This window comes from Schistocerca nitens, chromosome 12, assembly GCF_023898315.1.
Source record: "Schistocerca nitens isolate TAMUIC-IGC-003100 chromosome 12, iqSchNite1.1, whole genome shotgun sequence".
In the NCBI taxonomy this organism is placed as follows: Eukaryota; Metazoa; Arthropoda; class Insecta; order Orthoptera; family Acrididae; genus Schistocerca; species Schistocerca nitens.
Window position 1 is genome coordinate 7424956 of NC_064625.1, and position 22692 is coordinate 7447647.

General features: G+C 47.3%; 1 protein-coding gene across 1 annotated transcript; it reads right to left on the reverse strand.

Annotated features, from left to right (window-relative positions):
• Positions 1 to 773: 773 nt before the first annotated feature.
• On the reverse strand, positions 774 to 11335 carry LOC126215114 (skin secretory protein xP2-like). The gene is made up of 4 exons (XM_049941768.1): positions 11278 to 11335; positions 2768 to 3148; positions 2290 to 2679; positions 774 to 1245 (listed from the first exon to the last, which is right to left on the reverse strand). The coding sequence occupies exons 1-4, from the start codon at positions 11287 to 11289 to the stop codon at positions 1195 to 1197; spliced, it is 834 nt and encodes a 277-aa protein (XP_049797725.1). The 5' UTR covers positions 11290 to 11335; the 3' UTR covers positions 774 to 1194.
• Between the last annotated feature and the right edge of the window lie 11357 nt (positions 11336 to 22692).

Consider the following 22692-nt stretch of genomic DNA (forward strand, 5'->3'; position numbering starts at 1 on the left):
ACGGATGAGGCAATATATCAGGCATGACCTAATCTAAAGAACAATCGTGTATTTCGAAATAGTGGGCGTACTTAGTATTTGGCAGAACTGGAGGAACGATAACTGTTATGCAGTCATATAGATACATCCTTTATAACTGCCGAATAGGCCTGGCTTGTGGCTGTGTGGCACGTTGGGTAGCTACCACGCTACAACTGGAATGGCATGATGAATGATCCCCTGTCGGTCGTATGATTCTTTCAGCTCAGGTTGCAACCTGATTCGGAGCACTCGTTAAATTGTATGTAGCCCTGTAACTAGTTAGGTAAGCGAATTCGCCCACATGGGCCGTTCCTGGTAAGGCACCGCTGTGTTCGAGCCAACCTTGAAGTTGAGGATCGTTTTATCTTAAATAGTATTATTCTGTTTCACAATTTTGGAAACAGTGAAAGCAGCAGAACAGGATAACAAGTAGTTAGCAATATTTTGCTTCTTTTGCAGTAAGATTGTGGGAATAAATCGTGTTTATAGGTAGGACATATCCTGGAGCATCTAGGAGTAGTTAATTTGGTAACGGAGGGAAGTGTGCGAGGGTGTAAAACTTGACACCGAGGCTTGAATGCAGTTAGCAGGTTCAAGTGGATGTCGATTCCAGTTGTTACGCAGCGATTTACTTTGCACAGTACACAGTAATGCGCAGAACTGCATCGAACCAGTCTTTGGACTGAAGACCACAACAACAACACAATATACGGAATATTGGGAAGGAGGGTTGTGGTTAAAGTAAGTAGGCGTTTACTTTTTTGCAAAACAATCTATTTTATTCTAAAAAAATATTGTTGCAAAATACATTACAAAACTCTTGATACGTCATCAACATTATAAATATTTATGTACGATAATAACAATAATGTAGTATTATTGCGTATAGATATAAAGTAATGACGCAGAAGAGTGCACGTCAGTGAAGTAAAAGGAGACAGAGAGAGAGAGAGAGAGAGAGAGAGAGAGGCGAAGAGTGAAGGAGTGAGAGGAGAGAGAATGCGGCGGCGGAGAGCAGGGCGGATGTGTGGTGTGTGTGTGTGTGTGATCGGGTGGTGGTCGTGCCGCGGCCAGGGCGACTGCCGGGGGGAGGTCGTGTCAGCTGGCTGCCGCGGCTGGGCGGCCACCCAGCGCGGTCAGCTGACTGCTGGGTCGGTCAGGCTGCGCCGCGGCTCAGCCGTGGTACGGCAGGTGGGCGGGCGCTGCGTGCACCGGCACGGGGACCTGCAACAGGTGCAGACCGAGTCCTGACGACGGGAGCCAGTGTCGAAACAATAGGGCTTAAACACTGTAGCTGGCTGACTGCTGACAATGGGAAAGGACCAGCGATTCTGACAAATGTTAGTGCATATGTGTGTGGTACACCTGACATATACAAACAAATACACAGAGACTCATTGAAACAGATATTCAAAGTGGATAAATGTTACCCAGTTGTATTCCCATGTCAGGCTTGTTTGTATACTCGAGCTTACAGTGACATCCTTTGTCGTCATCGTGAGGAGTTACCTGTCGCACTAACAACCTGTGTGGTTCGTACGTATTTGATCGAAATACCACCGAGTGTGTCAGTGTCAGTGATAGTGGAACATTAGTATCAGTGCTAATGTGTTAGATGGCAGATATCTCGGCTTCTTTCTCTGTAGACTTTGCAGCATCGAGTGCTTATTCCTGTGCACTGTCCCAGTTAAAGCTGATACTCAAAATCCTGATCTCAGTGCCTACTTTCATGACAGAATCACTGTAGATAGAGGCTTTTGATGGAAGATAATCGTATGTTTTCTTGTGAGGCTGTGTTCAGCATCGGTAGTTTTTCTGAGAATCGCGATAGTTAATGTGGCGTCAGTGTTCTGGTCGTTCAGAATGATTCAGAATTTAGCATTAGTGATGCGGAACTGTTATAAATCCAATGGTGAAATAAGGCAAGTGGCAGGTGATCTTTGCTGCTCGGTGACTCAGGTATACGAATATCAGTTACAGCCTAATAATTTAGGGAAAAGTCGTGCTATCTCACACTACAATCGTCCTACAAGTGACTGGAAAAAGTGGACTGCTGTTACTCTTGGAACTGTACAAAAGCATTTGGTTCTAGGGGAAAGAAACAGAGTGTTTCTTTTTTTGTGAATGACACGATGTCAGGTGACAAAGCGACTAGCAACGAGTGTCTCTCTGAAGGGCTGGGCTGTAAGTGGAGCACCAGGTGAGCAGAGGAACACAGTACTGTGGAACTTACGATAGAAAAGATAGCAGAGCAGGCAGAGAGCTTACCTTGACAGGGACGGGGACAGGTCGGTCGACGGGCACGGGAACGGGCCTGTCGACGTGGACGGGGTACGGCCTGGGCACGGCGACGGGCACGGGGCGGTCGACGGGCACGGGCACGGGGTGGGGGACGGGGCGGTCGACGGGGTAGGGCACGGGCTTCTGGACGGGGTAGGGCACGGGGCGGTCCACGGCCACGGGGTAGGGCTTGGGCACGGGGTAGGGCACGGGGCGGTCGACGGGCACCTTCACGTGCACCGGGTAGGGGCGGTCGACGGGCACGGGCACGGGCACGGGGCGGTCCACGGGGTAGGGCTGCGGCACGTGCACGGGCACGGGGCGGTCCACGGGCACCTTCACCTCGACCGGGTAGGGGCGGTCCACGGGCACCTCGACCTGCGGAAGAAGGAGAAGGCGGGGTGTCAGTCGGGGCTGGCGGTAGCTAGGGTCCATGCTGCAAGTGCTGCTGCTGTGCGGTACTCACCCTGACGGGCACGGGGTAGGGCACGGGCCTGTCGACGGGCACCTTCACCTCGACGGGGTAGGGCTGCGGCACGTGCACGGGTACCTTGTAGGGCACATGCACGGGGTAGGGGCGGTCGACGGGCACCTGCACGGGGTAGGGGCGGTCCACGGGGACGGGCACCGGGTGGGGCACGGGCCGGTCCACCGGGTAGGGCACGGGGTGCGGCTGCGGCACGTGCACCACGTGTGGGGCGTGCGCCGGCGCGTAGTGGCCGTAGCCCAGGTCGAAGAGGCCGCGCTTCGCCTGCTTCTTGTCCGCCTCTGGCGCGGGGGCAGCCGCCTTGCTCTCCTCCTCCGCGAGGGCCGACACCAGGAAGAGGGCCAACAGCCCGAAGACCACCTGCGGGCAGAAGAGAGCGCGCGCGTCAGCCACACACCGTCGCCACTGTCTTGACTGCCTGTCACAGGCTCCAGCTGGCAGCGACAGTAATATAGTTTGTGCAATACTGTTTGTATACACAGGGTGCTCAAATGGTCATAGTGGGTTCACAACCGATTATACTGAGACAGTGAATCAGTGGTCGAAAATGGGTATTTATTGCGTTATGGACATACACGCCGTACACCGCATAACAACAACGAAGCCCATATTGATTGACCAAAGTGACAACCGCCAGTCTCAGATGCGTGTATTCAAAAGGCAGTTCTTGGAGACTTGTACTACTTGTTGTCCGTTCAAGGGCTTGGTTTCAACAGGATGGTGCACCAGTCCACTTTGATGAATATGTCCGTGAACACTTTGCAACACGTATCCTCACTGAAACTTCCTGTCAGATTAAAACTGTGTGCCGGACCGAGACTCGAACTCGGGACCTTCGCCTTTCGCAGGCAAGTGCTCTACCAACTGAGCTACCCAAGCACGACTCACGGCCCGTCATCACAGCTTCACTTCCGCCAGTTCTTCGCCCCCTACCTTCCAAACTCGCCTTCTGCCAGGAAGTTTCATATCAGCGCACACTCCGCTGCAGAGTGAAAATCTCATTCTGCGTATCCTCACTGTTGGACAGCAAGGGGAGGTCCTGTCCCGTGGCCAGCGCGATCGCTCTATCTCACATCTCTGGAGTTTTTCCCCTCGGATTACGTCAAGACGATGGTTTGGGAAACCCGCGTATAAACGTATAAAGACCTGCCTGTCTCCCTGTATACCACACACGAGGTATCTCTGAGAGAGTGCGGCCAAACTTGATGCTCCGTTGCAGTACATGCTTTGGGACTGGCGATCGTCGCCTTTGAACAGTTATTATGAGCTACGTTGTCGTTATGCGCTGTACGCTGTATATGTCCACAACAAAACAAATGTGTTTCCGACCGTTGGTTTCCTATGTCAATATAATCGATTGTGGACTGACTATCACCTGTTTCAATTTGACCAAAAGTTTTTGAGAGACCCCGTATATAATATAGTTTGTACAATAGTTCGTAAGAATAACATTCAACCTACACGACATGACTCGGAGACATTAAATTTCCATGTAACCATTTTTGGGTCACATAGACGCTCACCAAGAAAAGATTTTGCGAAATTCAAATGCTTATGGGATAAAATTGGCATTTTTCGCCGCAGTACAAAGTACATCACTGGTTTCGCAGCTCTAAAGTCCAGCGGAGATCGTGAGTCTTAGAAATATGAAATAACACGATTAGAATGATTCGTTAGTTGGCACATATACGGCTCGGAACTGAGTTTCTCTGTGCAGAGCGCAACTGTCCACCGTTCCAAATGCCCCACAACAAAGCATTCTTAGTAAAGTCGAGCAGTCCTGTTACAGGGCCGTATTCGCGTCACTTTTGACAGCAGTATCCCGCAGCTGGCAAAATAGCGTTCTACCCACAGTGGCTGCATTAAAACCTGTTGTCTGTTGTGTGTGGGACGCAGCTGAATTCAGCTAGCAAGTAATTTCAATCTATCTGTTATAAAAGGAGAAACTGATTGATACAACAATGCACAACTTGCCCCACTTTGGAACTGAACGCGGCTTCAGCTTGTCACGTGAGCAAGCCTAGTTGCTCCGAATGCCGGAACCACGCTGTTAAATGGCAACAGTCAGCCGAGGCGCGGCGCGTGCCTGGAGTATCTTGGCTACTGCAAGGTCGCAGCGGGCAGATGGTAAAGAAAAACAAACGGCTGAAGAACGAGGGAGTGTAGTGCGGGCACGTGGCTCCGCTCCTAACCGCTACCCGCTGAATCACACAGTAGCGAGCTGAGCTGTCCAGATGTCAAGGGCGCGCAGCTAGCTGCCGGTCGCATGTCTCGTTCCCGCCTCCCATTCTTCTTCTCCGCCGCCTGCCGGCCAGATCCGCTACGGCTTGTCAATGAAACGCGCCACTCTGCACTTTCCCGCAGCCTTAAACGAGCCGCCCGCTGCGCTACGATGAAGGCGGACCCGGTGCGACAAGTAGTTGACAGAGCAGCGGGGGACTTTGGCGAACCGTGTGGCCTTCGTAGAGAACGTGGGGCTGGTGACAAGTGGCGGGCAACCACAAAAGCTGTACAGTTGTTTCTGCCCTGTCTAGCAACTGAAAGGCAGATCGTTGTATTCTTGCGGCAGCAGACAGAAAAAAAAAAACATTTCCATCTGACTGAAGTGCCGTAAAGGGCGGAAGCTCTGTTCTGTTCTGTACTTACTGTTGTTCCTGGTACACAATAAAGAACGGACGCTAAACGTAGCAGGTAGCTTAGAAAATGTGATTCTATTTGCGGATGGCACGTGCGTCACTGAGACAGACGTAGATTGCAATTTAACTGTCAAGTTTGTGGCTAAGAATCACGTCCTGGACTGCAGAGTGTCTTAGCTGCAACAAATTGTACGTCGTGAAGTTTCTGGTGCAGAACTTATCTGAAAGTAACACTTCATTGCTAGAAGCTGATGAAATAACCCATCAACTGGAACGTTTTACAGCTCTCTTGAAACCTTGTAGGAAGCAAGTAAAGCTGTGATCAGCAGGAAGACTGGTTTCAACGCCACGCTGTTTCACCAGGTGCGTTGCCTTCGACTGACGTCTCCACCGATTTACCCACCCAATTATAGGACGACCTACAGTTTAGCGTGAATCCTGAACCGAGGAGCAATTCGACATTTTTCACGTAACGGCGTAATTGCCGGAAGTGAAAGAAGTGGTAAATGAAACAAGAATCCGTGGAGACTATAAGGGTTGCTGCCTCTGTAATAAGGCAATAGTCTCGTCTCTCTGTGACACTGAAACTTGATACCGTGTCTACTCGGTTGTGTTTTATTTTTTGGTTAGAGTGCGTCGTACACTGCCGCATTTCGAGGCAACCCTCTTGTTGGGAAGAGAACATTCTTGGCTCGGAAGAGAGCGGCCACGTGCCCATTTAGAGACCTCTTGCTTGCCGTCCCTCAGCTCTAAATCTGCCACCAGCGTCACTGCACTGACTTGTGCCGTGCAGTCTGTGGTTCGTACTGTGGACCAGGGAAAAGAACTTCAACGGGAAGCCTGCGAAGACACAGCGGACAACCACAGAGTGCCCTCCCTCCTTTGTTCGCACTCTGTATCCCTTGTCAGGCCCATCTGGAACTGATACCACACACTTGAGCAGTATTCTAGTGTCGGTTTCCAAAGAAACCTCTGTCGCAGATAAACTCCATTTTTCCAGCACCTTAACAAAGTTGTAGAATCCTCCATTTACTTTACCCACAACTGTGATTATGTGATCTTTCGTCTGAACTTCTCTACGCATTGTTATTTCCAGACTGCAGTTGTAACACCTTATTCGTGTCCTCAAAGATTAGTACAGGTTTTGTGTACGGTAATCTGCAAGATTCATTATCCTTAATGCCAAGAACTAATTATGCTTTCCATCGGACCAATATTATGCCAACATGTAACTTCGTATCACTTCAGCTTTTCTACGTCGGATACAACTTCTTGATGGACATGCGTGAGATCGAGATTACGACTAATACTATCCGTTCAGTCATCAATGTACAACGTGAACAGTCGCAATGCTCCTATCACTGTTCCGCAGCACACGCCAGATATTAATTTTCCGTGTGTAAATAACTCTCCATTCAACATCACTTGCCAAGACCTGTCCATAAAATAATAAAAAAAATAATTAAAAAATGTTCGAGGCTGTTGCAGTTCCGAGCGGTAGGCAGACTTGACGGTTAGTACCTTAGGTGGCGACTATCTGCTACTGCATCCAACATCCTACGTGTGTAGCCGGCCGCTGTGACCGAGCGGTTCCAGGAACTTCAGTCCGGAACCGTGCTGCTGCTACGGTTGCAGGCTCGAATCCTGCCTCGGGCATGGATGTGTGTGATGTCCTTAGATTAGTTAGCTTTAGGTAGTTCTAAGTTCTAGGGGAGTGATGAGCTCAGATGTTAAGTCGCATAGTGCTTACAGCCATTTGAACCTTTGGGTGTTTACAAGTGCCAAGTTACCTCTATCCCGGGTACTTGACAATACTGTGCGTGTTTGTATAGCGCAGTTTGGGTTTCGCACGGACTACTTTTTCCGGTATGTTCTCTGCTTTCTACGACGCAAGGGGGATATTTCGCTCGCTTCGACCCCGGTAAGTTAATCCCACCTAGGCCTGGCAATTGGCGGGGGAGGGGCGAAGCAATTATCCAGGTTCTGTCAACTGGAGACAGGGGGGCCGCTGGAACCTTCGGCGGGCCGCTCACCGCCCCGGGAACTGCCGTCGTTTCCCGCGGCCCATTCGCGGACATTCCACGACCGAAGGTCCCCCAGTCTCCCCGCAGCGCGGCAGATCGGCGGCTCAGATAGACGGCTGCTTAACTGGATCGCGCCTTTCCGATCACCGCCGACACGATCCGCTGCCCACGCCTGTCACGGCTGCGACTCTGTACTCACGTTCCCGGGCTCCGTTACGCGCACACCGCGCCGCACCACACACGTCGCCTTTTACGTTGTTAATTTGGCGACCCATTTCTCAGTACGGGAAAGCAGGATTGAGGTTTCTCCCATTGTAGCTAGAAGCGAGGTTGTCGTCGTTACGTATCAGCGGGATATTAAACTTCTGGCCCGACCGTGTACAATTAACTGTTCAACAGATATTCAGCAGCCAGGCATATTCGTGGCACTGGCCGACCTCTGACCAAAATCCTGAAGTGGTACAGACACATACAGGAAGGAAGCCGACTGAAGAGCTAGACGTCCTTTCGCGCAGTAAAAATGTCGAGAACATTCTAAATGACAAAGCTATAAGGGGCTCGAATATTTTTTGTTTTGAAAGCTTTGCAAGAGTGACACGATAAATTTTAACGCTACCTGTAAGGTATCGATACTCTGTATTTCAACGGTCTTCATGAAGGTGAGCACCGTGACGCGACTTGCAACAACGGCCAGCAAGTAATTCCAGTGTTTGCTTCTTGCTCGTTTTTTGTGTTTTCGTCTGCATCTACAAGTAGGCACAGACTCCTCAAGACACCATGCGGTGCACGGCAGAGGGGACTTGTACTACCGCCAGTCCTTTCCTTTCCTGTTCCACTCACACATGATGCGGCAGAAGAAAGACTGTCTCTATGCTTCCGTACGAGTCCTAGTTTATCTTGTCTTCTCGGTTCTCACACCACACGCGTGATGGCGGTAGTGAGATCGTTCTGTAGTCTGTGACAGGTGTCGGTACTATAAACTTCCTCAGCAGTATTTCGCGAAAGATACCTCGTCTTCCCGCCAGGGATTCCCATTTTTGTTCACGGAGGACTTCCGTAATAATCGCGTGTTGATCAAACCTGCCGGTAACAGATCTAGCAGAACGCCTCTGAATTCCTTCGGTGTCTTCCTTTAATCCGAGCTGATGGCAATCCCAAACACCCCACCAATGTTCAAGAATAATTGTCCTTGATAAATCAGCACTTCCATCCTGTACTGGTCGTTCAACTACTGTTTTCAAGTAATTTCAGCCAACATTTGTTACTTTAGCTGGCCGAAAGGCCTTTGATAATCTAGCCTTTTTGCCCATTTTACATTACGCTTGTCAAGTTGTGTGTTCCACAAAAATATATTTCGTCAATGCCTACGCGTTTTGCTTCGCTAAATTGCGGATGATTGCCGGAGGCCAAATGAAACATAAATTGCAAAAAAGGTTGCCCCAGTTCGCTGCTGACTAGCGTCGAAGCCTTGAAGTCATCCGAATACAACCGCGTGCTACAACGACATAAGCTGTGTTTTTCAACTTCTTGCATTTATATTGGAGCTGCTGCTACATTTGTAACTCCGCACGCAGACATACGATCGTACTGTTTGCCTTTGACGTGGTTTCGGAATTTGACAGTCATTCAGAGGCGGGTTTCGTTATGAACTCACATTGATCTGAGACGAAATTTTGCAGAAAAAGTGTCTGGATGAAGTGCGCGGTATTTTAAACCGGTGACAGCGGCAGGGGGAGGGGAGCGAACGGCGAGATACGAAATCCGATCGCCCGTGCGCTTATGACTGCATTACCTGCGCCTGGAGAAGGAACCGGTACAACCCAGCGTAATGCATACCGACTGCGGCGGGTAGGCGATTCCTCAGAGCGCTGGAGGGGGTCTGTCTCTGTCACACCCAGAGAGGTGGCAGCAGTGGGCCTGTTTCCGGAGTCGCAGCCTGTTCACAAACATCGCCCTACTAATATACACAGTACCTTTCGGTCGACGGAGTTCAGTATATTTCTGTGGAAATTTATCACGTTAAGCATATGCCGTAATTCTGGCGAACGTGTTCCGTACATCTTGAACGGTTCGCAAGTAGCACCACGTAATGAGTGTGAAACCCTATCAAGTTGCCGATTTGTACTGCCAACTTCTGCTGGATACATCTCAAAAAAACATAATCCACGTGGATGATTTTGCTTCTAGAATACAGCGAATCTGTCCGGAAGCCATCGATATCGACGAGAAATATCGTAAATAACTTTTTTTTTGTATTACTTGCCTTGGAATAAAGTGGTACAATGCGTGTGTGCTAGACGACTGTTCTCCTCGATGGATAAAGGCGAACTGAAGGTCACTCTAGAGCTTTCGATCTTTGGCAGGAACTGGAGTCAGTTAATAAACTTCGATTGCTGCATTCCTCTGGAAATATCCTAAGCTAATAACTGAACCGCGTGCAGGACATTTGAGGTGGCGTGTCCACCACGTACGGACTAGCAGAACTCGCCTTAAGGACGTAGCTGTAGCGAGATATCTTCCAAAACTCAAAGCACTGAGCCAGCAGGCCAACTGAAATTCGGTGCATCGCCAAGCTCAAGTGTCTCTGTTTTACGCATGTGTTAAATTCCTAAAGGGATTAGTTCTTCAAGAAAAATAAAACACAGGAGAAAAAGTTCAGAATGAGTCAGAGGAAAAAATTGAGGCAATCAACTAGAAAACACGATGATGAAAGAAGTAGAAGTTGTGCATTGCACAAGAATGATAAGTCAACTTTCTAGATGCCGAGTACGGTGCTACAGTCTCGTTGAATTAAATCGGGTGATTAGATTATGAAATAAAATACTAAATGTATAAGACAAGTTTTGCTGTTTCAGTAGTAACGGATGGCAGAAGTAATAAGGATATAAATTGTAGACTGGCAATAGAGAAACAAAAGTTTCTGGAAAGAGAGAAATGTATTAATGAGAAACATAAATTTAAAGTTTCCGGTCTCTTCAGTAAATATTTGTCCAGTGTGTCTGGAAGTGATACCTGGGCGATAAACAGTAAGAACAAGGACAGAACAGGAGTTTTCGAAATGTAGCTAATGAAAAGGTGCTGAATAGATTTGGGAAGGAAAAAAGCACTGTGGCACAACTTGTCTGAAACATGGGATGGGTTGACGGGACAAATACTGAGGTGCCCGGTAGTAGCTGAATAGACGGTGTAGCAAATTGCAGAGGGGTAAAAATGATAGAGGGAGACAAAAGCTCGAATACAGTAATAAAGTTGTATCGGATGTAGTGTGCAGTAGTTGTCCAGAGATGAAGAGAGTTGCACAGAATAGATTAACGTGGAGAGCTGTGCAAAATTCGTCAGACTACAACAGCAAGAACAACAAGGGGGTTCCTTCAAGTGAGATGTTAATATGTCATTTAAAGTACACTGACGCATGTACCACTAGAGGTGGAGCAAATGATGAAGCATTCTGAAGTGCTGGAAATAATTCAGCGCAATCACAGAAAGCATTGCTACAGTAAAGTTTGGTAAGTGGAGGCTGTAGTATAACGGTGTAGTCAGAGTAGATGAAGAGAAGATAGAGATTCAGAACTGTGGTAAAATTAGAATAGGTGAGAAGATTTATGGAAGTCAGAAGACGGGGGCTACAGTAGTATGATGGTGTAGATGATGGAAGTTAGGTAGGAAACTGGTGTTAGGGTAGATGAGGAAGAAAATAAGGGGAGGCTAGAAGTTGAAGGCTACAGTGGTACAGTGTAGTTGAAGTAGTTGATGAAGTAAGTGAAGAAGGTGTAGGTAAGGCGATGGAAGTCAGAAGCTAGGAGTGTAGTGTGTGGCGCGGTATACTCACAGATGTCCTCATGTCTGGAGAGTGAGTGTAGGCGGCTGTTTCCCAGACTGTGGGGACTGCTGTGACCAGACAGGGAGCGGCCGCCCGCTTTATACCCCGGGCCGGCGCGGGGCGGCCGCGCTTTCGCCGGGGTGTGGCCTGGTGGGGTGGGGCGGGACGGGGCGGGGTGGCAAGGTCAGCCTTGGTGGCGGCGCCGCGCTCCAGCTGGAACTGGAGCTATAGCTGGCTGGAGCGGGTGACGGGTGACGGGACGCGGATCCTGGACACACACGCGCGCCCGCCGCCTTATCTCGCCATCCGCCAGCCTCGCCTCGCCTCGCCGTACCAGCGGAGTCCGCGCTCCGCCCGACTGCCTCGCTACCGAGTCGGCGACGGCGGGGCTGCGCGGGGCAGTCTAAGCGCAAGGGGATCACCTGCTCGTTCACAGCCACATCTGTACTCTGCAAATCATTGTTCAGTGCGTGGCAGAGGACACCTCCCATTATACCAGTGTATGTCCTACTTACCATGTTCCACTCATGTGTGGATTGTTGGATGAACGATTGTTTAAAAGCCTCCGTGCGTGCTGCAGTGAATATTGTCTTCTCTTCGCTTCCGTCTCGGAACATCACGTAGGGGGCTGTAATACACTGAAGAGCCAAAGAAAGTGGTACACCTGCCTATTATCGTGTAGGGCCACCGTGAGCACGCAGAAGTGCCGCAACACGACGTGGCATGGACTCGACTAATGTGTGACGTAGTGACGGAGGGATTTGACACCATAAATCCTGCAGGGCTGTCGATAAATGCGTAAGAGTACGACAGGGTGGAGATCTCGTCTGAACAGCACGTTGCTGGGCATCCCAGATATGCTCAATAATGTTCATCTCTGGAGAGTTTGGTGGCCACCGGAAGTGGGTAAACTCAAAAGAGTGTTCCTGGAGCCACTCTGTAGCAATTCTGGACGTGTGGGATGTCGCGTTGTCCCACTGGAATTTCCCAATGCACAATGGACACGAATGGATGGAGGTGATCACATAGGATGCTTATGTACGTGTCACCTGTCAGAGTCGTGTCTAGAGGTATCCCATATCACTCAAACTGCTCACGCCTCACACCATTACAGAGTCTCCACCAGCTTGTACAGTCCGCTGCTAACATGCAATGTACATAGAGTCATGAGGTTGCCTCCATACCTTTAAATGTCCATCCACTCGATACAAGTCAGGCAAAATGTTTCCAGGCATCAACAGTCCAATGTCGATATTGGCGGGCGCAGGCGAGGCGTAAAGCTTTGTGTCGCGCAGTCATCGAGGGTACACCAGTGGGCCATTGGCTCCGAAAGCCAATATGGATGATGTTTCATTGAATGCTTTGGACGCTGACACCTGTTGACGGCCCAACATTCAAATCTGCAGCAATTTGCGGGAGGGTTACACTTATGTCACGTTGAACGATTCTCTTCAGTCGTCGTTGGTCCCGTTCTCGCAGGATCTTTTCCCGGCGGCAGCGGTGTCGGAGATTTGATGTTTTGCCGGATTCCTGATATTCGCGGCACACTCGAGAAATGGTCGTACGGGAAAAAGCCCCACTTCATCGCTACCTCGGAGATGCTGCGTCCCATCGCTCGTGCGTCTACTGTAACAGCACTTTCAAACTCACTTAAATCTTGTTAAATGGCTCTGAGCACTATGGGACTTAACTGCTGAGGTCATCAGTCCCCTAGAACTTAGAACTACTGAAACCTAACTAACCTAAGGACATTACACCGTAGGGGTCGCGCGGTTCCAGACTGTAGCGCATAAAACCGTTCAGCCATACCGGCCGGCTAAATCTTGTTAACCTGCCATTGTAGCAACAGTAACCGATCAACAACTGCGCCAGACCCTTGTTGTCTTACGTAGGCGTTGCCAACCTTAGCACCGTATACTGCCTGTAGTTGAATACGCATGCCTGTACCAGTTTCTTTCGCGCTTCAGTGTATATTTAATTACATTTTTATCAGTTAAAGTTGGGCCTAGACACTAAGTGTGTTTTCGCGGTATACGAGTAGTTTCCGTCTCCGTTCAGAAGCTCCCAGATCAGTTGTCCTAGCACCTTGCTGTGACAGTCTCGCATGGATCGAATGAACTTGTGGCCACTCCTAGCCAATGAACCGCAGTCTGCTACCTGCTTTCCCTACGACTGTGACTGTGTAATCATTCCGTCATTTGTTGTCAGTGTGTCTGTCTCTCTGTCCACCTGTTAAGACCCATTTTTCTCAGAAGCTGGTGGACGTATCAAGTTGAAATTTGTGCCACATATTTAGATCTATGAGCCCTCGGCGGTGTAATAATTGTAGCTTCTAAGTCAGTGCTACCAAAACATACGGCCGTTTACGTCACTTATTTTGATACTCCAAAACATCAAAACTTACAGGGTACTGTCCCTTGACGTAGAATCATGAAATTTGGCCAGAGGAAAGGTTTCACAATACAAATAAAGGGGAAAAATCAGCAGATTGTTGATTTGTAATTACATCGCGCCAAAAGTATTTCTTTTGCCATTTGTCATTCTGCTTGAAACTTGAAATGGAAACGTTATCGAAAATAGTGGACTCCATGGGTCGATATCTTGCCAGTAACAGTGTCGACAATGGGCAAAAATCGTAGATATCCTCGATTCTCGGAATGCGTGGGCTATCTGTATACATTGCTAAGTTTGTACAGAACCCTCAGTGCGGGAGTCCTACGCTCACCTGGCGAATTTTTCGTTTTTTGAAGTCAGCAATTTTACATTTCTGGACATTTAAAACAAGTAGCCAATCTTTGCATCACCTTAAAATTTCATCATGAATTTACTCAATATTTTCACAGCTTCTCCCAGACGGTACTCGATTATAGGGACACTGCTTGATACTTGCTAAGGAGCAACTCACACTTGCTAAGGAGCAACTGCCAATTGCGACAGAACAACCGACAGCTGCTGCGGAACAACCGACAGTGGTGGTCAAAGGAAATGTAGAGGGCAGGACGTGTTAACTGCAACGAAGCCTGTGCGTGCACGCTCCGAGTGCATTCGACAGTTTCCATGCAGTACGGTGTCTCATTAGAGCGAGATTCCGTGTGGTGCGGCGACATGTCTGCAAGACATGATCTGAGTACTTACATTCGTGGACGAGTTGTTGGACGTTTCGAACTGTCATTACTGTGGCCACAGTAATGGGTGAGTCCAAAACTGTCATCTCGCGATTCAAAATGGCCGCTGAAGATTAAAATGCCGATAGTCGTAGACGGAGCACCACAGCGCACGAGGATCGATACATGGAAAAGGAACAGGCTTCTTTACTCCTAGGCAGATCGCTGCAGAGGTTGGAGCTGCTACCAACACGCGTGCCTCTGTCAGAACTGTTTCGCGGCGACTATATCAGGTTGTCTTGTATCCTCGGAAGCCCGTTATGTGCATCCCACTTAAACCACGCCATCGTCGGGAAAGAGTTTATTGGTGTAGGGAGCATGTTGCTTGGGGCCAGCAACAGTGGTCCAGAGCGATGTTGTCCGGCGAATCCTACTTCACTACGACTAGCGATTCTGTCCACCAGTTAGTGTGGAGAGAGACGGAAACACATTACACACGCAGAATGTTTATGAACCTCATCGGTGTGGTCTAGATGTTGTGGTGTGGGCAGGCGATACGCGCAATGGACGAACACCGCTCCGTATCTTCAGCGATGCACCGCTACAGCACACAGCGGTACTGCACGGACGTTATTCTGGATCACGCCAGTCTCTTTAGAGATGAGGTGGGGGACCGAATTTCCTTTTGTGGATGCCGATGCTCGCCCACACAGGACACACTGGAAACTGAAGATACTGGACGTACGGCATCGCCTGCGTACTTCCCGGGCCTAAATCCCGTAGCACGTACCTCGGATGCTCTTGGCAGACGTCTTTTCCAACGAACACCCCATCCCAACCGTCTTGAGAGAGAAATGGGGCAATATGCCTTACGTACTCTTCAGTAGTTCGGTAGCAAGCATGAATAACAGGTGCAAAACGAGCATTAGTAACTATTATGCCCTCATCGGTCACTGAGATTCCGATATTGGCAATTATGTTGCGAGTCTGATCTGTGTTAAACATGAACTTTATTTATATTTTAGCCTGCTTCCCCATGTGCTGAAATCAGAACCATTATTCGTTTTAAGTATACACCTCTAGTACTGTCTTTAATGTCCATCATTGATTGCGATTATTCCTGCTCATCAATGTCTCTATTTCTTAGCAATTCTCAAGCAGTATAATTAAAACCCCGTAACTGAAATTGTAAACATTTATTTGTCTCTACGTGTACATGACATTTACCGATTTCCGTCCCGTTCGGATAATCCCTTCGCGGTGCGTCTTTTTTCGTCTTAGAATGTATCTTACATATAGACGGGGTATATGGAAAATGTAAAAGATTTTCCGAATTACTTTTTCACACTTGACGTTAGTGTTAGAGAAATCCGTGAATATCATAGTAACTTGATACACCAGAAGGGTCGTGATGGAGACGCCAATACGAGAGCGGTTTTTAAGTTTTACAGAAAGTTATGATTTAGGTGCAGGCCGTCTAATTGTTCCTCAAAATATTCGCCTTTAAATGTTACACACTTTTTACATACATTCGAACCAATTCTGTAAGCATTTTTTCCAATTTGTCGTTTGCACCTCGAAATACGCTTTTGAAAGTGTTCGACAGCCTCCCCAAGGACATGGACATAGCCCTTGGAGAAATTTTTTTCGTTTGACGCACGGGAACAATGAAGTCGTTAGGCGGTCAATCACGTGAAAACTGAGGTGTTAATTCCCAGTTTTCCTCCGAACATAATCACGTGCTGTGTGGCAAGTGGGATTGTCCTGGTGAGAAATGATAGAATGACTTAGGCTGTTTTTCTCGATTTCATAGTTGACTGTCGGTCTACGGTACAGACTATTTTGCACCCTTCATCGCTAACTGTTGACTCCGCCACAGCAATAGTAGCATGTCCGATGCAGCCAAAGAAAGGAGCCACAATTTTCTTGGAAGTGCTTCGCGAAAGAATCAATTTTGTTGGTTTGAATTATTCTTGGAAAATTTAAACAGTAGACTGCTGCTTACTTTCCACCTGGTACGAAGTTTATTCTCCTATAGCGATTTTGTACGTGGATTTTCCATTTTATCTTCCCAATTTTGTGTGAATTTTCTTACAACAATTGACACGTCCTCCTTTTTTTTTCTCAGCTTCGGTCGAACTATACCCAATTAGTCGCAAACAGAACTTTTTTAACAGCTGTATGACCACCAAGATCAAAGAGCTAATTGTTCTCTTTATTGGTACTATACATTAGAGCGGAAATCTAATCTTGAACGCTGCCGTTACGGATAATTTCATTTGAAAATGCAGATGTGTTTGCCGTTGTGGTGTAAGTACCAGTGAATTGGGTTGCGGGACTGATAGTCACAAAAAGAAAAAGATTCAAAGTTCTGACAATTCCTTCCCAGAGCCAAAAAAGCTATCCAAAGTGTCGGAGAAGCAATTCTTCTTGGCGTTGTATCCTGCCCACCAGCAAGGCGTCTCTCCCTAAAAAGAATTTAATTATTGTTTCTGTTGAGAAGATTCATTTGAGGACTGTTACCACGGTTTGTTACGCAGAGAACGGAAGCAGAACATTCTGCTGGAGGTTGGAAAGGGCCCCTCTTCCGGGTGCGATAGAGGCGGTTGTCTGTTCCGGTCCGATAAATGTAAAAAAAAAAAAAAAAAGGAAGAAGAAGAATGGCCTGACTTTCAGGAAACATTCCTCACACATAGAGCAATGAAAAGTATTATGTGGCCACAGATCCAGAAACGCTTTATTTCCATGTTAGAACTCATGTTCTACTGCTCTTCATAATCGCATTAATCGTGAGAACAACACAGAATGTATCATCACTGCCTGAAACGTTTTCTGACGTGAAACATTTTAAATACTCTCTTCGTCACGTTTGCTTAGAATGTACAGTAAGTTGTTGTTAGCTTCGCCGTCAGTTGAACGGTGATGTTGATACGTGTCTAGGGTTGCCATATCTAGCTGGATCCTCGTCGAGACACTCTGAAATGGTGGTGTAGAAATGAATTAAAATTTTTTTAATATTGTTACTTTTTATTTAGAACACAGTTACATGGAACTTTTTCCGGCAGAAGTAGATTTCCCCTTCCGTAGCAAATTTTTTTTTCTTTTATGTATTTATAAAACTCCATGCAAGTCATCTTTTCGGATAATCCAGCTTTCTTCCACGGAATGTGTACACTTCCATTCTTCCGAGTTAAGCTTAGCTTCTAAAAAGCACTTTATATACATATATTGCTGAAAACAGTTGTCGTCTGAAATCTTCACACCATTTTTAGTTGGGTGTACAATAGTATTTTCAATCGTCCCCCAAACTTGGGTACCAGCGTCATCCAATCAAATGGTTGATATTTATTAAAACAAATAGCCCAGTTCTCTAAATAATCAAATGATGTGGCATAGAAGGCCATTGTCTTTTGTTCACATTTCGAAATAAAATTACTTCTTGGTTAGGATCCTCATTCTTTTATTTGTTCAAATTCATCCTGGTTTACATGCCAATAAAACTGGCAGTCTTCCTTTCATTGAGGCATCTTTGAGTGTCGATTAATTTATTTCTTATTTCAATTATCGACACTTTCTTCTTCTCCTCGCCTTTCATATTTTGTCTCCAAACAGACCCAAGTGTGACTGCAGACATGTGAATTAAATACTTAAGAAATCTGAAGTTATTTTAGGTGGCCTCTATTCGGCGTCAAGAAATTGTTTAATCAAATCCAGAGCTTAAGAATACTCTCAGCTTCGGGCGTTAATGACAGAAACCTTGTTTTTGATTGAGATAGAAGAGTCTGATGATTGATATCAACGTATAATCAGAACTCTTTCAGCGTCTCTGTCCTTAGCAAGTATATTGAAAAATAATTGAATATTTTCGCGACGGTTATTTCAACGTTGACAGTGAAGACTCCGGCAGCGCTTGATATACACTCCTGGAAATGGAAAAAAGAACACATTGACACCGGTGTGTCAGACCCACCATACTTGCTCCGGACACTGCGAGAGGGCTGTACAAGCAATGATCACACGCACGGCACAGCGGACACACCAGGAACCGCGGTGTTGGCCGTCGAATGGCGCTAGCTGCGCAGCATTTGTGCACCGCCGCCGTCAGTGTCAGCCAGTTTGCCGTGGCATACGGAGCTCCATCGCAGTCTTTAACACTGGTAGCATGCCGCGACAGCGTGGACGTGAACCGTATGTGCAGTTGACGGACTTTGAGCGAGGGCGTATAGTGGGCATGCGGGAGGCCGGGTGGACGTACCGCCGAATTGCTCAACACGTGGGGCGTGAGGTCTCCACAGTACATCGATGTTGTCGCCAGTGGTCGGCGGAAGGTGCACTTGCCCGTCGACCTGGGACCGGACCGCAGCGACGCACGGACGCACGCCAAGACCGTAGGATCCTACGCAGTGCCGTAGGGGACCGCACCGCCACTTCCCAGCAAATTAGGGACACTGTTGCTCCTGGGGTATCGGCGAGGACCATTCGCAACCGTCTCCATGAAGCTGGGCTACGGTCCCGCACACCGTTAGGCCGCCTTCCGCTCACGCCCCAACATCGTGCAGCCCGCCTCCAGTGGTGTCGCGACAGGCGTGAACGGAGGGACGAATGGAGACGTGTCGTCTTCAGCGATGAGAGTCGCTTCTGCCTTGGTGCCAATGATGGTCGTATGCGTGTTTGGCGCCGTGCAGGTGAGCGCCACAATCAGGACTGCATACGACCGAGGCACACAGGGCCAACACCCGGCATCATGGTGTGGGGAGCGATCTCCTACACTGGCCGTACACCACTGGTGATCGTCGAGGGGACACTGAATAGTGCACGGTACATCCAAACCGTCATCGAACCCATCGTTCTACCATTCCTAGACCGGCAATGGAACTTGCTGCTCCAACAGGACAATGCACGTCCGCATGTATCCCGTGCCACCCAACGTGCTCTAGAAGGTGTAAGTCAACTACCCTGGCCAGCAAGATCTCCGGATCTGTCCCCCATTGAGCATGTTTGGGACTGCACGTCCAGCACGAACGCTGGTCCAACTGAGGCGCCAGGACTACATCCAGCATCTCTACGATCGTCTCCATGGGAGAATAGCAGCCTGCATTGCTGCGAAAGGTGGATATACACTGTACTAGTGCCGACATTGTGCATGCTCTGTTGCCTGTGTGTATGTGCCTGTGGTTCTATCAGTGTGATCATGTGATGTATCTGACCCCAGGAATGTGTCAATAAAGTTTCCCCTTCCTGGGACAATGAATTCACGGTGTTCTTATTTCAATTTCCAGGAGTGTAGTATTGTGGATAACATTGGCAGGCCACCCAATTCCGTCTACATTTTTTCCTAGTTCTTCTTTAATTAGCTGAAGCACTGTCCGCTGACCGCGTCGACGAAGCCATCCGAAGTTGGTGTAGGTGCTGTCTCCACGAAAAGCGATTAATTTATCTAATAGAATTTTACCATAGTGTTCGATGTTTCGTTATTCAGCGAATCAAATTTCAACTGTTTCTGTTTGATTCCGTCAGTTTCAGTAAAGTATTGAACACCTAAAGGAAACACCTTTTCAGCCTTTTGGTTCGATGCGTCGGTGCATGTACTGTAAAATGAAACTTCTGTGAATTGTTTTGTGCATTCGGACGCGGAGTATGATGCTGAGGGGGGCTTTGGACTCGGGATACACTGCGGCATTCAGTTTTGACTGTACAGTCAAGATAAATGAAGGATAGATGATGCTTGACAACTTCATAATTCGTTGTTAGTTTTGCAGCAGCTTCTTCTTGGGTATCTTCTTTAATCATGAATGTAGAACTACGCTTTAATGATGCTATAGCGAATCTATTTGTATGATACTTCGTGAAAGTTTGGCCCCATCTGCTTTACCTCCGTGAGCTACTGCGATGAAACAGCTACAGATCTTACACAACGCTTCCTGACTCGTACGTCCTTTCTTGACAAAGAACACTCTTTATTGTAATCATTCGAAAAGTGAGACTTCCTCTTTCCATCGTTAGGCATTTCCAAAAGCGATGAAAAGTTTATTAGACGATAAACCGTCGACAGTAACACTTTATTCATCGAAGAACGCGTCACTTTATACTTCACACCTTATGTACCTGCAGTAAACATTTCAAACATTACTATCTTGCACTCGCTGTTCGTATTACGTTTAGAAAGAATCCTCTTATCAGACCGCTACTCAAATGGGAACCGCACGATTCTTCCCCGTGGCGCTGCTGAAACAGTTCCAGGCCCGTACTGCTGGAGAAGTCTGTTATTTTCTCGAATGATGGCGCTGGATCTGAAAGGTGCTTGCATCATCGGCACAGGATACGCGACATGCAACGCTATTTGCGAGACGACGATCTTATCAACATAGACTTTTTGCCGTAAACAAAACAATCAAGGCTGCATTTACGTGTTGCGCTATCAAGTGGCGTTACTTCAGTATTTGAACCCAGCTCGTGACAATATTTTGCAAAATCATGAAAAAATAGGGTCTTGTCGGGGTGTTTGGACAAGGTCAACAACGGTGGCGGTACCGATATATTGGGACGGATGGCAACTCTATATGTGACGCTCTTCATTGCTTGTGTTGACGTTGTTACATTTCTACTTATTTCGGATGACGCGTAAATATTCCAATCACTTTGAGACGTGACGTATTCTTCTTTAAATGGAAATGTAATTGTGTGAACACATTGCAGTCAGTAGTTCGATGAAACAGTATGTGTGGACAGTGTAATAGTTAACTTGAGATTTGCACGTTGTTCTGGAGACCTTGCCTAGAACTGGGTTCACATTTTAGGTATAATCAGCGTGTAATGTGAAGTAGGAAGCAGGTACGTCTTAATAATTCTCATTGCAGATTTTTTTTGCACAAAGTGGCATAGATGCGTCGCAGAACCCCCAATCAACAGTCAGCCGCAAGTGAGCTGGCACGCATTGTTTTACATAATTCCTAACATTGTTCTCGTTATTGCGACTATAGATTTTCGATATTACAGTTGAAAATCATTACATCATTGGAGTACATACAAAATACTTTCAAATGCACTTACCGGTTTTAGACAAGAAATTCCGCCATATAACAGTGTTATTACAGGAACTTACACCAAATAATTAAAGTGAACCATCTACTCATTACTTTCCTTCACTGCTTGAAGAAAATTACGTCCAAAATTCCCCCCGCGTATAATTTACTTGTCATAATATCCATTCATTAACTTGCTCACAAGTTCTGTTCTTTTACATAGAGGTAGTGTTCGGGAAATTGTTAAAGCTTTAGTTTGTGAATTATTGTAATTAAAATCATAAGTAAAGACTCACATTGTATCCATTTGTCTCACATTTTCGGTAGCAAATTACATCTTATTTCAGGTGTTTAGATCAACGAACGAAACTACTTCACACGATTTCGTTATTCAAAAACTGGAACAGACTATGATAGTCTGAAACGTTCCCACCAATTAACCGAGTTCTATGGGGTATACTGCCGTGCTGTTTTAGACCATATACCTTACGTATCATTCAAGAGGTAGGGATTACTGGTACTAATATTGTGTTTACAATGTAATTATACTGTTGATTGGAATCTGCGTGATTACATGTTCTAAATGATCAAAGAGCTGTGATCCCGATCGGTGTAGTAAACCACCTGAACTGGTCTGTCACATACCTACACTGAGGACACAAAAGACATGGGACAGCGATGTGCACATAATATACAGGTGGCGGCAGCATCGCGTTCAAAAGGTATGAGAGGGCAGTGCACTGACGGAAATGGCATTTGTACTCAGGTGTGATGTGAAAAGGTTTTAGACGTGATCGTGGCAGCACGACGGCATTTAATAGACCTTGAACGCGGAATGGTAGTTGGAGCTAGACGCATGGAACATTTCACTTCGGAAATAAATTCTGAGATCCACAGTATCAAGAGTGTGCCGAGAATACCAAATTTCAGGCATTACCTCTCACCACGGACACACAGTGGCCAGCCGCTTTAATGTAACGACCGAGAGCAGCACCACCCGCTTCCGGCATCCTCATTCGTGTTTTCCGTGATTTCCCTAAATCGCTTCAGGAAAATGCCAGGATGGTTCCTTTGAAAGGACACGACCGACATCCTTCCGTAATCCGATGGGACCGATGACCTCGCTGTTTGGTCCCCTCCCCCAAACCAACCAACCGAGAGCTGCGGCCTTTGCATTGAGTTGTCAGTGCTAACAGACAAGCAACACTGCATGAACTAGCCGCAGAAATCAATGTGGGACGTACAGCGAATGTATCGTTAGGACAGTGCGGCTAAATTGGCGTTAATGAGGCTATGGC